The following is a 16,345-nucleotide window of genomic DNA, read 5'->3' as shown; positions in this document are numbered from 1 at the left end:
GGACCATGTTAAGGAGTGCTGTGACCTTACCTTGGCCCAGAGTGATTTTTGTACATATTTTCCCTTTCTCCCAATCTCCAAGTACCTGTTGAACACCAAATGCCTGAAAGCCAAGATGCCGTTTTCTTCGTGCTCAAAAAAATGTCTTAGCCAGATCATGGAAGCTGACATCTGTTCAGTTAAGTAATCCCAATAGGGAGTTCTGACATGTTCAGTGTTAATGCAGTGAAGTTTATTATTTCCTTCTGAATACTACCACTTAGGTCTTATACAAGCAGTCTTTTTTTTCATTTAAAGCTGAAGTTAATGTTAATGTGCTTCTATGTGAGTATACCACTGTGAAGATATGTGAAGGCTGCCAGCCTAGCTAGATAGGATTTTGTAGATAATTTTGTCATTTGTAAATATTAATGTAAGCCACATGCTTGTTCTCTTAAATGGAAGAAAATGGTGTGAAATGTGGAACTGCAAAAATGTAACAACATTGCACTCTGCTGTAGGAAAGCTGATAAGTCAAGCATTGTGTATTTTTTCATCACAAAACCATGAGACGCAATGTCTGGATGAAGGAATTCTTGTTTTTTTTAGATTAGAGATAATTGCTAGAATTTGCATGTATAATGTCTTTTATTGCTGTAGCTTCCTGACCAGGTGCAAGATCAAAAGGGCTGTTACACTCTGAGCTTCTGATAGCCTGGGAAACAGAAAATAATGATGTAATCTGAAATGAGTCAGTGGTACTGTGTTATTAATTTAAGGACAGAGACTCAGAGCATTTAGCATTTGTCTTGACAACATCCAACATCACCAGCACTCTGCCTATGCTCTATATGTAAGTTTATTTTAGAACTGTGTTTTCTCTTAGATATAACTAGGAAATAGGAAGATTAGACTAAATGTTTTTTTCTGTGTTGATGTCAGAACTATTCTACTGTATTATTTTATGCATTATCCTGTGTCTGAACTCTTGAGTAGCACTGTGTAGTAAGAAGTATTGTCTGGTGTTTTTATAATTTATTATTAAATATTTTTAACCTTTCAAATGTGGCTGTTTTGTGTAGAGATAATTTAAGCTCTAGAGTACATTGCATGTATATAGTGATACTGCACAAAGCCACTCTAAATAAGGCTTGACTGTTCAGTTGCACTTACCATTTGGATAATAATATTTCACAGTATACTTGGACACCCTTTCATAAGGGCCTTTTAGTAGCTGATAAATATTAGTGGGTGGTGGCAATGTATAGTCTGGGTAAAAGGGGCACACTTGGAGAACCTCTGCCAGCCTTCCCCAGGTGTGTCTGTGTGGTTGTATATAACTCTTGTCTCAAAGTGTGTGTGTCAGCTACTTGGGCAGAGACACGAAGCACTGGTTGGACAGAGAGGGTGCTGGAGGTTTTAGTTTGCCCACTAGGCTGAGCTCTGGACCCTATAGCTGTGCCAGTGGGGAGTCTTATTGGGGATCTGGAGAAAAAGGGAGAAACCAGCCCCAGACTGACTGTGATTTCTATGTGCTTTTAAGGGGAAATTGTACTTTACTATGTGTGTATTTGTTATCCTCCCCTATGTGGACGCCCCTCACTGGTGTTAGTGGTGAGGATTGAGGCTCTTTAATTGCTGTGCCAGTGCATAGGCGTCACACATTAATTGTTTGGCAGTGGTGGGATATCCACACCACATATTAATTGGTTGGCTTGCAGTGCTGTGGGTAGTGTGAATTCCTGTAGCTTGTGTACAGTGATCTCTGAAGTTGTTTTTGGATTTCAAATCAGCCACACAGTGAATACTCAGAGTTCAGATCACAATTGTTTTATTTCTTTTGTTAGCTTAGTTAGTCAGGGAGAGCAGGCAAACATGTCAGCAGAGGTGTATGGAAATCTGACAAGGAGTCAGTTGGCTGAGATGTGCCAGGCTAAGGGACAGGTGCATGGAAACCTGACTAAGGCAGACATGATTGCAGCTTTGGTCACAGCTGCATCAGAAAACAGCAACCAGGAGGAAGATTACTGTGTGTGCATTTGTTATCCTCCCGTATGTGGATGCCCCTCACTGTTGTTAGTGGTGACGATTGAGGCTTATTGATTGCTGGGCCAGTGCACGGGCGTCACAACCACAACATTCATTTTTAAAGCCAGTAATTGCATCACCACTATTCATGGTTGGTAGATACAGCAAAGATATCTACCAAGGCTGCTGTCTATAATATCAGGACAATATTTTTGCTGAGCTGAATGTTTGTGTTGCACCACAGGTTAAACAAGCAATGATAGATTAGTCTGCTATGGAATATTGTTTCCCTTACTGATAGGTGCAGTTCATGACGAAAAGCAGACAAATGGTAAACGAAAACACTTTAGTCATATTTTCACGCAGTCCAATGGACTACTTTTAAATGAAAATGTAATAAATATTTTCATCACATGAGAGGAATAACAAGGAGACAATGTTTGCTAAAGGAGTTGGCAGATGTGAGGAGAGCAGTGGTGTTTATGAGAATGAAGGGCAAACATGTGGAGGCAAATGTAGACTAACTTAGCCCTGAGTGCATTTAAGGGATTTGTGGTAATCTGGGGACTAAATTATTGATGCTACACTAAGGATACATAGTGTAAACAGAGCACACGTCTTACCCTGTTTAGAGGCAGCTTTGTAGTTGTATCATCTTCTTCTTCTTTCGGCTTTTCTTGGTTTGGGGTCGCCACAGCGGGGTAATATGCCATAAAAGACAGTGTGTGGTATATAGCTGTTATGTATTGCCCAATCTGCTTTGAGTGATGAGCATGTAAAATTTAGTTTTCAATATGAAATGTAAGTTATGGCATTGTTTAATTTTTTTTTTTTTTTTTTTGCCAAAGTGTTTACATTTTGGGTGGCCTACACTATAGATATGGAAAGTGGAAGCATACCAGTAATTCAATATTATACAGCCGCAGGACTAGGTAAGTCTTATAAATGGTAAATAAAATGTGTATATGGCCATCGGGCTTAACCTAATTATGGTCTAGTTGATTGCTATGTAGAAATGTTAAGTTTATGCAGAAGTGCAGCTGACAGAAATTCTGTTAGCACATTTAATAGCATGGATTTTTAAAAACTATCCTCAGATATCTAATATTATTATGATTGTTTGCATCACAGTATAGGTATATGGCAGCTTTATTATGATGCAGTTGGTATATCCCCAGACAGCAACATTTTTTATGCTTGTATCTACTCCCCATAAATAAACACAAGTGTTACAAGTCACAGGTTTGTTAGGACTAAGGTCTCCACACAGTATAGGAAATATTATTGGTATGGAAGTTCTTATTAGTAAGAAACAAAAGTTGGTTTTGAATTGAAAAGTGGAAACATTTATATTGATGTGGTGCTTTACTTTGATGGATTGTGTACATTTTTAAGCTTTTGCATGTGATTGTGTGGTTTGGAAGAACTACCACGGCAGGACTAGCCACCCGGTGGTGTAAGTCTTGGCTGTAGATGATTGTCACTATTGAAGTGACACCCGACCCCATGTGCAAAAATGGGAAAAAGGGGTTGTGGATGGATGGATTTAATTGTATTCTATTGCCTGTATCATTTGCATATGTAACTCTTCCAAAAGTGCTGGCCTTTGCTGATCATCTTTACTGGTTGGTTGTATTGCACTCAAATGCAAAGGGCTTTGTCCACCCTTGAATTGTATTCTTCAGCTATCTAGCAGAGCTTAAGAGAAATAAATATTCTTTGCATTTTACTGTTCAATAAATGAGTGCTAGAGTTTTTTATTCATAGATTCATTTTTGTGGACTTGTTTTATCTATTTCAGGATTGCAAGAAAAGTAGAGCTTGTGCAGCAAGCAGCAGGCATAAAGCAGAGAATGAGTTCTGGACATGATGGTAGCCCATTACAGGGTACATATACACATGCTCACACACGTCCACTTAAAGGCAGTTAAGAGAATTTCCAATGTACCCTTTGGAAAGGCATGTATTTGGTATACGGATAGAAATGAAAGACTCTTCCTGAAACCTTCACAAACACAGGGAGGACAAACAGCCTCTGCTCAGAAGGCACCCCAGCCACAAACTTAACTGGAAGATGAAGTGCTGTGAAAGAGCAGTGCTGACTATTGCACTGCTGTGTCCCCATGTCTGCTTATGTATTTGCAAAAAGTATTTATGAGTGCTTTACTGATAGAGCATTTGAATGAAGTCTCTCTCTCTTTTCAGGATGGTGTTGTATGCTAATGTTATGAATTTTTTTGGCTTGATTTGTAGCCACACAGTTTTCAGGAGACTATAGTTATTTTTCAGTTTAATATTGTGTCCTGACACAGTAAATACATTTGTCGGCTTTCTGTTTTAAGCCAATAAGCTGGTTAAAATTTTAATTCTTTAGGAGTGTACTGTAAATATCTCACCAGTATTGTAATGATCCTGTATTTAGTGTAGAGTCAGGATGTATGCAGTGCTTCTGCCTTTGATAACAGTGTGCAAGTCTGTGTGGCTTTTGGCCTCTGTTCATAAACACTGATGCACAATGGAGCAGAGCTGGTATGCAGTATGCCTGCATACCAAAGCCATTAGTATTCATAAACAGTGTACACAGTGAGGCAAGACTTGGTACATGGTCTTGCCCCATGGTATAGGCATTCTACTCCATGCAAGGAGTATATAAGCAAACCACCCCTACCTGGTCATATGCAGTTCATAATCCCAGTGCCATCAGAGTACTGTCTAGTCCCAGTGGGGTAACCAGTGGGTCAGTACCCTGGTACATTACCATCATGTAGCATTTGTCAGTGCAGTGATCTCCTTTTCCTGTTGATATATTGCTATGTGTACTGACCTGAGCAACATGTTAACACTGCCATAATTAAAAAGAACACCCTAGCATCTCTATTGCATAGTAGCAAAATCCCTACTGGCAGCAGAACCTGTTGTCACAAGTAGACTTGTTCACACACCCATCACCCTACATAGTGATGCTGTGAGATCCAGCCAGTGGGTGCTCACACAGATCCAGATGTTCATCGTGTTACACTGCTGCAGTCATTACACTTGGGTTATCCTGCCGTCAGGCGGTCCCGCAGTCAGCCCGAATTCCAAAGTCTTGGTCCGGCGTGGGTTGCTGTTGCTTCTTCCCTGACGTCAGTGCGCCAGGGGTATATAAGATGCATCCGACACCATTTTCTTCAGTCTTTCTTGCCACGCGGTGCCCGAAGCAGAAGCAGTTCGCAAGTGCCGGTCGGCCAACTCCTGAGATTTTCAAAGTCGAATTTCAGATCCGAAGTCTTCAATAAAGCTAAGTAGCACATTGGGGAAACTTTTTTCTTGCCTCAGACCGATGTCAGAAAAAGTTAATAATTGTATTTCTTGTGTGAAGCAAATACCTCATAAGGACTTCCACTCTTACTGTATTCCATGCTTAGGCCCTGATCACGTCACTAGTTGTCGGTTTTGTGTTAGATTTAACAAACGCACTATAAAAAGACGTTTTGATTTTGCTTTTCACTACTTTGGCCGAAGGTTCAATTACACGATGCCGTCGGATCAGCCGACGACCTCAATACCGAAAAAACGCAAAGGCAAGGATAAAGACAGGCATCCGAGGTCCAAAACCGACGACAAAACCTCTTCTAGGCCAGTCACCTGTTCTCAGTAAGGTGCTTTCGCAGCCCCTGATACCCTCTACCGACTCCCACGTGGACACATCTAGGCCTCTGGAAACTCAAGGTATTGGGCCTACGGAAACTAATCCCTCAGATAGGTCCGGAGCCACTGAGCAGGCATCGGCTTCTGAGGGTGTTTTCAGACCTTCACAACTCACCATTAAAACAACAGCCAAGACAAAGGTACCATTAAAGACAAAGAAACAAGTACAGCATTCTCCTGGACAGTCCTCCATGCCCAAGAAACAGATGCTTAAAATGGCCGAAGACCTCATTACTCTAATCAGGGGTTCCCATCCCCCTCCTGAGACAGACTATGACTCCTCTGATCAGGTTTCCATTTCCTCTGATTCCTCTTCAGACCAGGGATACTCTCTACCCCCCTATGAGGACTCTGATGCTGAAGAATCTATCCCTTCAGTCTCTTCTCCTGAGGATTATTCGTTTGGGGAAACTTTACATACCATGAGGGAGCATTTCCATTGGGAAAGCCAGGATTACTCAGAATCCAAAAAAAGGCTCAGGGATTTTCTCTTATTGCCTCAACACAGGCCCTTGGCTATTCCGCCTGTGCTAGATATTGTGGATGATGTGTTCTCTGAATCCAGTTTATCTCCTGACTCTTTGCCCCCTGCTGCAGCCAAGCCAGATAGGTATTATAGAGTCTCCGACTCTCACAAGTTTCTTTACAAAAACCCTTCTGCTGATCCAGAAACTATTTCCCAGGGTCCAAAAGGGGTTAAGGCTTCCATTGCAAAAAATCCAGTACCCTCTGACAGAGATTCCAGAGCTTTGGATAGATGGTGGAAGAAAGTATACACTTCTGCAACTTTAGCAGTAAGAGCTTTAAATTGCCAGTTTCACATGCTTAAGTACTAACAATATTTAATGGCTCAGTTAAAACAGAAAATGCTTGCAAGCACAGAATCTCCTGATTGTAAAGAAATGCAGGATTTATTGCATGCAGTTGAACAGGTGGGAAAACATACTCTGCAATGTGGTTTTGATTCTTTAGTGGCCTCTTGTAGAGCCGCAGTTACAGGTTCTGTAATTCGAAGGCATGCTTGGTTAAAAGAACAGAGTTTACCTGATCATGTTAAGGCAAAATTATTGGATGCTCCTTTACAGCATGATATTTTGTTTGGTGTTAAGGCAGAAGAGGTGTTAAAGAAAATGGAGGATAAAGCTAAATCTATGCAAACATTCAAGGATTTCTTACAGGTACAGCCACTTCGGTGTAGCAGAAATTGGCCAACAAAGAATTGGTCCTTTCCAGTGTCAGACAGGCCACAGAGAGGCAGATACAGATGCCAAAGAGGCAGATCTCAACCCCAAGGCTCAAACAGACAATGACAGTGGGGCACCTCAACCCCAAAAGGTGGTGAGGACAAGTCTCAACCTTACAGGAAATAGTCACAATGACTTTCCCCTTCGTACGCCAAGCACATCCCTTTTGGAAGCCCCCTTAGGGGGAAAACTAGAACCTTTTTCTCAAAACTGGTAAGCAATCACCCAAGACAAATGGGTCCTGAATACTGTGTTACAGATTCCACTTTAATACTTTACCATGGCTAAAAGGAAAGCCAGACCTGCCACAAAAGCAATGGGCAGAGGCACAGAAACAAATTTCAGCCCTCATGAATATGAGAGCTATTCAAAAAGTACCACAACAGGAACAAGGACAAGGATTTTACTCAAGTCTCTTCCTGGTCCCCAGAAAGGACAAGGCCTGGAGGCCCATACTAGACCTTTCAATTCTGAATACTTACCTGGATATTCCGAAATTCAAAATGTTGACATTACAGCAGCTTCTAACCTTGCTGGGTTACTCTGGACCTCAAAGAGGCATACCTGCATGTCCCTATCAGACAAAATTGCAGAAGATACCTCAGATTCAAAGCTGGTACAATGCACTACCAATTCTCTGCACTGCCCTTTGGCTTATCTACTGCGCCCAGGGTCTTCACAAAGTGCCTGGCACCAGTAATTGCATTTTGCAGACAAAAAGGAATTCAAATATATCCATATCTGGACGGCTGCCTCATTCAAGCAGAGACAAAGGACATTCTTCTACAGCATCTGGCGTTTGTAAAAAGGTTGCTAATTTCTCTAGGGTACACAGTAAACGAAAAGAAGTCAAAACTAGTGCCCTCGCAACAGATTATATTCCTGGGTGCCAGCTTAAATACAACGGCCCAGATGGCTTACCTCACGCCAGACAAACAAGTTCAACTAACTCAATATTTTCAGTTGCTGGCAAGAAAGTCCCATCTCCCTGCAAGAAAAATTCTGCAGGCCCTGGGATTCATGGCATCCTGCATACTACTAGTACCATATGCCAGACTGCATATGAGGAAATTACAATGGTACCTGAAAAGTGTTTGGACTCAACACTCTCACAGTTTAGAAGCAGTAATACCAATGATTCCCTGCCTACAACAGGAGTTTCGATGGTGGGCACAGGCATGTCACCTAAACAAGGGTCAGCCTTTCACCCAACCCACAGCCAGGCAACCTCTAACAACAGATGCTTTGGATTACGCCTGGGGAGCACACATGGCATTAAAATGCATTCAGGGCAACTGGACCACAGACCAGATGCATCTTCACATCAACCAAAAAGAGATGTTGGCTGTTCAAAATGCCCTAACAGCCTTCAAGGACCTTCTACATCCAGGACAATTACTACTAAAGACAGACAACACCACAGTAATGTGGTACATAAACAAGCAAGGGGGCACGCATTCTTATCCCCTATGCAGGCAAGCCATGACCTTGTGGAACACAGCTCTAACGTATCAAGTTCACCTACAAGCACAATTCCTGCCAGGAAAGAAAAATACTCTGGCAGACGATCTAAGCAGAAATATCATGGACCCTCACGAATGGAAATTGAATCCACAAATCTTCAGCATGGTAATGCAAAAGTGGGGATGCCCAGACATAGATCTTTTTGCATCCCCACTGAATTGCCAACTACAAAAATTCTGCATAAGGACTTATCACAAACAAGCATGGAAAGTGGATGCTCTTCTGTTCAGCTGGAAAAACCTAAAAGTTTATGCCTTCCCGCCACTGCCTCTCATTTCAAAGGCACTCCTAAAAGCCAGACAAGAAAAAACACAGATGATCCTGATTGCTCCAGACTGTCCACGCCAGCACTGGTACCCTATCTTAAGGAACTTGGCTCAGGCCCACCATGGATGTTGCCTCAAATTCCACACCTTCTGACTCAACAAAACAATCAGATCCTGCATGGTCAGCTCAAAACCCTAAACCTGGCAACATGGCATATACATTAGTCAAACAGACAACACCTCTCTCTAAAGCTGTTATGGATGTCATTCTGGAGGCCAGGAGGCCTTGCACCAGGAAAGTTTACTCAGAAAAATGGAAGAGATTATGCGCCTGGAACCAGGCTCAAAGCCTTGACCCTCTTGTTCCAAACATTCCTCAGATTTTACAATACTTAACTGAGATGCTGGACAGACGCCTATCCTTCTCATCAATTAAGATCCACGCCTCTGCCATTTCAGCACATTACAACACGGATCCTCCTTTATTCTCTCATCCCTTGCTAAAGCAGTACCTCAGAGGGGCTAAAAACATAAGACTGCCCCGGAGAGCACCAACACCAACTTGGGACCTCAATTTCATTTTGGCAAAACTGACTCTACCACCTTTTGAGCCAGCCAATACAGCCGATCTAAAATTTTTATCATGGAAAACAGCTCTGCTCCTGGCAGTAACTTCAGCACGAAGAGTCTCAGAGCTACAGGCATTAATGGCAGTGGAACCTTTTATACTTTTTCATCAGGACAGGGTATCTTTAAGAACAAACCCTACCTTTATGCCAAAGGTGGTATCTAGTGTGGCTCTTAACCAAACCATCCATTTGCCAACTTTTTATCCAAACCCCCAGAATAAAGGGGAGAAACTTCTGCATTCTTTGGACATACACAGGCAGCTATGCTTCTACTTGGACAAAACAAAGGCTTTCAGGAAAACTGAGCAACTGTTTGTAGCATATGCTGCAGGATCACAGGGCAAGGCTATCTCAAAGCAGACTATATCCAAATGGATAGGACACTGTATTCAGTACTGCTACACACAGCATGGAAAATCAGTCCCAAATAACATTAGGCCACATTCCACCAGGGCAACAGCCACTTCAACAGCCTTTCTCAGAGGAGTACCTACCAAGGAAATTTTGGAGGCGGCAACTTGGAGTTCAGTGCACACCTTTACCAAGCATTACCACCTGCCTCTTTACTCTAAACCCAGAGCAGGATATGCCACTGCAGTTCTGCAGGGCCTTATAGCCAATCCTAACTCTTTATAGACCAGCCACCCAACCTCAGTTTTGGGATTCTACCCAAGTGTAATGACTGCAGCAGTGTAACACGATGAACATAGTACAGATTTGTACCTACCGTAAATGTAGATGTTCGAGTGTTCACACTGCTGCAGTCCAGGTTACCTTCCCTCCATCCCCTCTGAACTAGCTGGGCTTATCTATACCTTTCTATCCTATACAACCTTTGGAGTGTATTTGCTGATAACTGAAGGTATTGTTTTTATTGTATATTTTTGATTAGCAATATGTATTGCCTACCTACTTGGGGGCACCTGACATCTGGGGCAAGAAAAACTGAAGAAAATGGCGTCGGATGCATCTTATATACCCCTGGTGCACTGACATCAGGGAAGAAGCGACAGCAACCGACGCCGGACCAAGACTTTGGAATTTGGGCCGACTGCGGGACCACCTGACGGCAGGATAACCCAAGTGTAATGACTGCACCTGTGTGAACACTCGAACATCTACATTTATGGTAGGTACAAAACTGTACTTTATGGGAATGACCCCTACTCCACCTTAGTGTCTGAGGAATGAAACTTTTCTATGACTGTCTCCTAGACATGCATGATGACAGAGCACATCACCGCAATTAAAGATGCTTTAGGCAGGTATATAATACTTGACTAGGTTTTGTAGCTGTTTGGTGAGGTTTCATATATGTTACTAAGCTGCCTGTCACTGCTGTGTTGTGTATCATTGTCATGCTACACTCTACTTCCCTTCAGCTCAAACACAAGAGCCCATAGTACACAGAGGTGTACTTTGTCGCTCCTCTGCCCAGTTCAAGAAACTGGGATGTGCATTGTATACCTCCGTGGGCAACTTCATTTCAGGTTTACAGATTGCAGTAGGTTCTTGTGGCATATCAGACATAATACTAGTCCACATCAGTGCCCTCTATCTTTGAGTAGCAGTTCCCGTTTTTTTGTTTGTTTTTTTAATTTCTCCATATGTTTAGGGTTTCTAATACTTTGAGAGGAATAGACCTCATTCCTAAGTCAGGGAAGATTAAATTTCATAAAATTATGTCACAACACAAAACACAGCAACTATTTTAGAACAAGTACAAGGGGGTACTAGTAAGAGTAATACTAGAAAATTGTTGTGCAAAGAAATAACATTTATTTTAAAATATGGTACTCTAGTACCTCAAGGTCTAAACACAGATTATTGTTGGAAATGTATAATTTGATGTTTTTTTTCTTTAAGGAATGGAATGGATTTGTATGTATTAGTGTTTAATAGATTAATTCATTGTTTAATTGTATGATTAGTGAAGAAGCTGCTGGTGTATAAAAAGGAGGTTTCTATAATTGCATTTCACTTCTTGAAGGCTGTGTGAAGCTGGGGCACTAGAGGAAAAATCTGTAATAAACTATCTACTGGTCATATCATGGTGCTTTTTGTGTTGAGACATATAGAATTGGCTTTTCCAGTGCTGGTTAGCTAAATTTCATAAAATTAGTCTTGCTTCAGTCTTTGCCAAGGCTGCTGTTCTCATTGTACACAGAATTGCCTTCTTGTTTTTGCTTTCTTGACTTTGGTATTCAGTGGTCCCATGTTATCAGAATTTCTTCCTTTTCTGTAACTCATTACAGTTCATGTTTCTGAAGAACAAGAAAGTACTCCTTTTTTATACCTTTTGTTGTGAGTTTAAAGACCTCTGCTCTGATTTTAATGCTCAGAGGTTGGACAATACGCAGTGATGTTCATGTTCAGAAGATGTACACATAGTGCAGCAAACTCTATTAGGCGTATTTAAAGTTTAAGAATGTTTGTGGAAGATTTGTTGATTAAAGGTAAGGAGTAGTTAAGGATAAGAAGTAAGGTAAAATTTACCAGTATTTCTTTTTTTGGTACTGGTGGTATAGTAAAATAATTAATGTTCTGTAGTCCTACCTCGCCTTCATTCTTACACATGGGTTCAGAGCCAATCCTCGGCTCCCACTTTGCCTATTTACAAGCTGACAGTCTTCTAGTTGGCTCGTGGCTAGGTAGGTAACCCATGGTGCACCAGTACAGTCCTCAGATCTTGTTTGCCATGTCGACGAGTTTGGATGTGCGTCTTCTTGGCCGTGGCTAGGTCTAACACATTTTGCTTATTTTTTGGCTAATTTCTACTGTTTTTCATATTTAGATAGCTTTTGCTAGTGTCGTTTCTGTAGTTAGATAGTTGAGTGGGTAATTCCCTGTGTGTTAAGTTTCTGAGAACAGTTGGCCGTCGGCCTTATCGTTCCCATTGGTATCCTGTGTGCCAGTTAGTTTATCTTTGGGCTTTGCTCTCTCTCTCTCTCTCTATATATATATATATATATATATATATATATATATATATATATATATTTCTCATAGTTTAGATATTGTTGATTATTAGTGGTTGTAGGCGCTTTTGCATGTAGTTTGACTGTGTGTGTGCAGTACTTTGCATTATTTAGATAAGCTTTCTCTGTGTGCTTTGTTCTTAGCTTTTGCTTGTGGAGTTCTCCACATAGTTGTATTTGCAGTTAGAATGGTGTTTCTGACCTTCGTTCTCTATCTCTGACTTGTTAGACATTTTTTTCCGGTGTATGTGCACGAGTGTTTAAAGTTGTCTTTCTAACCCCTTTCCTCTTCTAGGTCCGTTTTAGTTAGAGGACCTAGGTTTTCTCCCTTCTTTTTCTAACCAGGGCTAGGCCCGTTTAAGTTAGAGGACCTAGTCCTCGTGGTTGTGTATCTGCTAGTACTTTAAGGGCTAGGCCCATTTAAGTTAGAGGACCTAGTCCTCCCACTCTCCTTTTCTCCTCTCTGTGTGTCTGATTGGTTTAATCTTCTGTGAGATGCCTAAGGAGGTCAAGGATCATAAGCCCTCTGGCTTTAAAAAGTGTGTGAAATATTCACAGACGATCTCTATAACGGATGGCCACAGTAACTGTGTATATACTGTCTTGGGGCCATCCATTTACAGGAAACATGTCTATTTTGTCACTCATTTAGTGCCAGGGTATTGCAGGAGAGAAAGAATAAACTTATTTTAAAAGATCTCCTTAAGCCCTCCTTTGAGGAAGATCTGGCTAGCTCTTCCTCCTCTTCTAAATTGCATGGATCTAAAAAGGAAAAAACTAAACCTTTTAAGAGGCATTCCCCAGTGCCGGCTGGTGCATTGGAACCACCTCTTAAAATTTCTAAAACTGACAAATCTGTTTCCTCCTCGGCTCCACTGAGTTCGGAGCTGATCGAGGGTACTACCACTATGGCTACAGTGTCGGCACCAGGCAGTTCGGAGCCAACCACTGATAGCAGATGTCAGAGCCGGTCTATGGATCCTTTACTGGTCTCCCCTACATTAATGTCCCCCATACTACAGAGATCATGATCTCCCACACTATCTTCCAGAAGCTTATCGGAAGAAGATGTGGAGAGGGTAGTGCTGAGACTCCTGAAGTCATCTGCCTTGCCTAAAATGTTGTTGGCTCTGACCCAGTCAGTTCTGGGGCCACTTGAGTCCATTATCCCTTCTGTGATTCCTCTTCCGAGCCATGCTGGACTTTCGGAGCCGGGGTGCTCGGTATCACTGGTGGAACCCTCGGTTCCAGCTCCCTTTGAGGTTGTTTCGGAGCCGAGTTTTGCTCCGACACCTTCGGTGCCATCCGTGGTGTCTAGGAGCCGTAGCTCACCAGTCGGCCCCGACAGGGATGCCTGGAACCGGACCTCTTCGGTTCCGAGCCGTCCTGTCGGTGCGTTGGCTAGGGTGAGCTCGGTCCCTACATCTATCTCGGAGCCGGCCTCGTAGCCGGGGAGGTCTTTGGAGCCAGAAAGGTCGGCATTCAAGATGATGAGTAGTGTACTGTCCCGATCATCAACTCCTACCAGGGGTACCGACACTCTTCCCCCTCGGGCACCTACTTCAGTCTCAGCACCTACTCCCTCTCTGGACAGCAGAGACCCGCAGCCTCAGGAGCCCCCGGCTGACCCCATTCTTCCGAGACCTCCCTGGAATATCCTTCCGAGGAGCCCCCACAGAAGAGGACATGCAAGAGGAAGCATGTAGACTCCCAGGAAGAGTCTCTTACCTCCGACACCGACCTTGAGGAGTCAGAAGGGTCCCCCAAATCATCCTCTGATGATGTCTCCTTTGTAGACATCTTGAAGACCCTTAAGCAGAGGTGCGGCTGACCCACTGTCACCCCTTCTGATGAGGAGTCGGTGTACCTGAAGGCTTTCGGGTCTCAACCTTCAGCCTCTTAGTTGTTTCCACCCTTCGACGAACTGTTAGAGCTTGTTAGTGGGAAGGTGTGGAATACGTCTGATGCCGTGGAGCCAGTACCCAGGAGACCAAATAAATTTCTGTCAGCTCCCAAGGAGAAGGAATTTTTGTCAAAGGGTGTTCCCATAGATGCCATGGTGGTGGCGGCGGCCACCAAGAAGGAGCTAGCGGAGACTTCTTCTTCTGTCCATCCGCCGAATAGAGTCTCGGAACGATGGACAGATATGGGAAGCATATCTTTTCATCAGCGGCATTTACTCTTAGATCACTAACACACTTTACAAGGCTTCAGAGAGATCTCCTTAAGGAGTTAGGAGAGACTCTACAAGGTATATCCACTGAGGGAGTCCCTGAGAAGGTGTCTGCTCAGTTGTTCACCTTGAATTCTATTGTCAACTTGTCCATGAGGCTGATCTGTTATGCAGCCGATGAAGCGAGCAGAGCAGCGGGTTCAGGAGTTTCCCTAAGGAGGCACTCCTGGATGTGCTTGTGTAATTTTGCGGAGCCATTCAAGTCTGCCTTTACCAACGCCCTCTTTGACATTTCTTCATTGTTTGGACCCAAGGTTAAGGACACACTCACCCGGTGCGAGCAAGAAGGAAAAACACTCTCTGCCATGGGAGTACGCTTTACCATCCCCTGTAGACCGTATCCCAAGGGTCAGAGAGGTGTTAAAATGTGGTTCAAGAAATCACAGAGGTTTTTCCAGGATGCACAAGGTGACGACTTCTTCAGAGGCAGAGGAGGATGAGGAAATGGTAGATGCCACCCTAGAGGCAGGGGCGGACCGCAAAACCATGGAGGCCATGATTCGTTTCGGGGCCAGCCCTACCAGCGCTCCTGATGTGGGGCATAACTGTGCTTCTCTGGATCCAGTCAGGGGTCGCATTTCTTTGTATCCAGTGTTCCTTCCAACAACTGCCCTTAACTCACCACATTCTGTTAACAGATTCTTGCAAGGAGGACCTCAATTGGTGGATTCAACCCAATCAGTTAACTACCGGCACTCCATTCCTCCCTCGTCAACCCGTTGTCACTGTGGCCACGGATGCCTCACAGATAGTGGGGGGGCATTATCTAGGCAGGACTGTCCAAGGCACATGGCATGATCATGAGGCTTACCTGCATATCAGTGTTCTAGAGATATGAGGGTGGTGCTCCTGGCATTGCAAGCACTTCACAACCTTCTTCCTCTTGGGATGATTGCAATACAATCAGACAACATGTCGGTAGTATGGTATCCCAACAAACAAGGTGGAACCAGATAATACCCACTCTGTCGAGAGGCCATTTGGGTTTGGAAATCAGTGATATCTTCCCAGTGCTTTCTGGTGGTGATGCACATCCCTGGGACAACCAACGTGATAGCCGACAAACTCAGCCAGGCAATTTTAATGCCTCACGAGTGGTCTCTGAAGCAGGAAATAGCAGAGCAGATTTTCTGTAGATGGGGACAGCCTTGCTGCGATCTCTTTGCTAGCCCGATCAATGCCAAATGCAGCAGCTATTTCTCCCTCATCCCCCTTCCGAGGGAGTCACAGAGAGACACACTTGTTCATGATTGGCCTCTGGGTCTCCTTTATGCTTTCCCGCCCTTTCCTCTCATATCCAAGGTGATTCAGAAAGCGAAACTGCTGGGAAGCAAACTGATCCTCATTGCTCCTTACTGGCCTCAACAAGTTTGGTTCCCCTTTCTTGGGCCTCACCTATTAGACGATCCATAGACTCTGGACCCAGTGCCAGATCTCTTGACACACATGTCAGGCTCTCTTCACCCCAGCCTACACACCCTCAGTTTGACAGCTTGGCTGCTCCAGTTCCATCCCTAGTCAGGCTTCACAATTTCTCACCCTCCGTGACCCATATCTTTACATCTTCTCATAAACCCTCCACTAGGAAATTATACACCAGCAAATGGAGGAGGTTCTCTATCTGGGCTGAGGAAAGGAATGTTGACCCTTATACTGCATCTATTCCAGTGGTATTGGAATTCTTGTCTGAACTTTTCCACCAGGGATCCGTGGCGGCCACAGTCCGGGTTCAATTGGCAGTGATTTCTAATTTTCATCTGTGTCAACAAGATTC

At 43.4% G+C, this 16,345-nt stretch overlaps 1 protein-coding gene across 3 annotated transcripts in view; it reads left to right on the top strand.

Annotated features, from left to right (window-relative positions):
* Positions 1-16,345, top strand: part of USH2A (usherin) — a 625,599-nt gene that overhangs the window by 231,366 nt on the left and 377,888 nt on the right. For 2 of the 3 annotated variants that reach the window (XM_044061333.1, XM_044061343.1), the window contains exon 3: positions 2,856-2,939. The exons of the other annotated variant lie outside the window; for it this stretch is intronic. In XM_044061333.1, the coding sequence (XP_043917268.1) occupies positions 2,856-2,939 (84 nt within the window). The remainder of the gene's footprint in view (positions 1-2,855; positions 2,940-16,345) is intronic. 3 annotated transcript variants of the gene reach the window in all.

This window comes from Protopterus annectens, chromosome 1.part0, assembly GCF_019279795.1.
Source record: "Protopterus annectens isolate FY-2018-M chromosome 1.part0, PAN1.0, whole genome shotgun sequence".
In the NCBI taxonomy this organism is placed as follows: Eukaryota; Metazoa; Chordata; order Ceratodontiformes; family Protopteridae; genus Protopterus; species Protopterus annectens.
The sequence above is the reverse complement of the archived record's forward strand: the minus strand, read 5'-3'. Positions and strand labels throughout refer to the sequence as shown.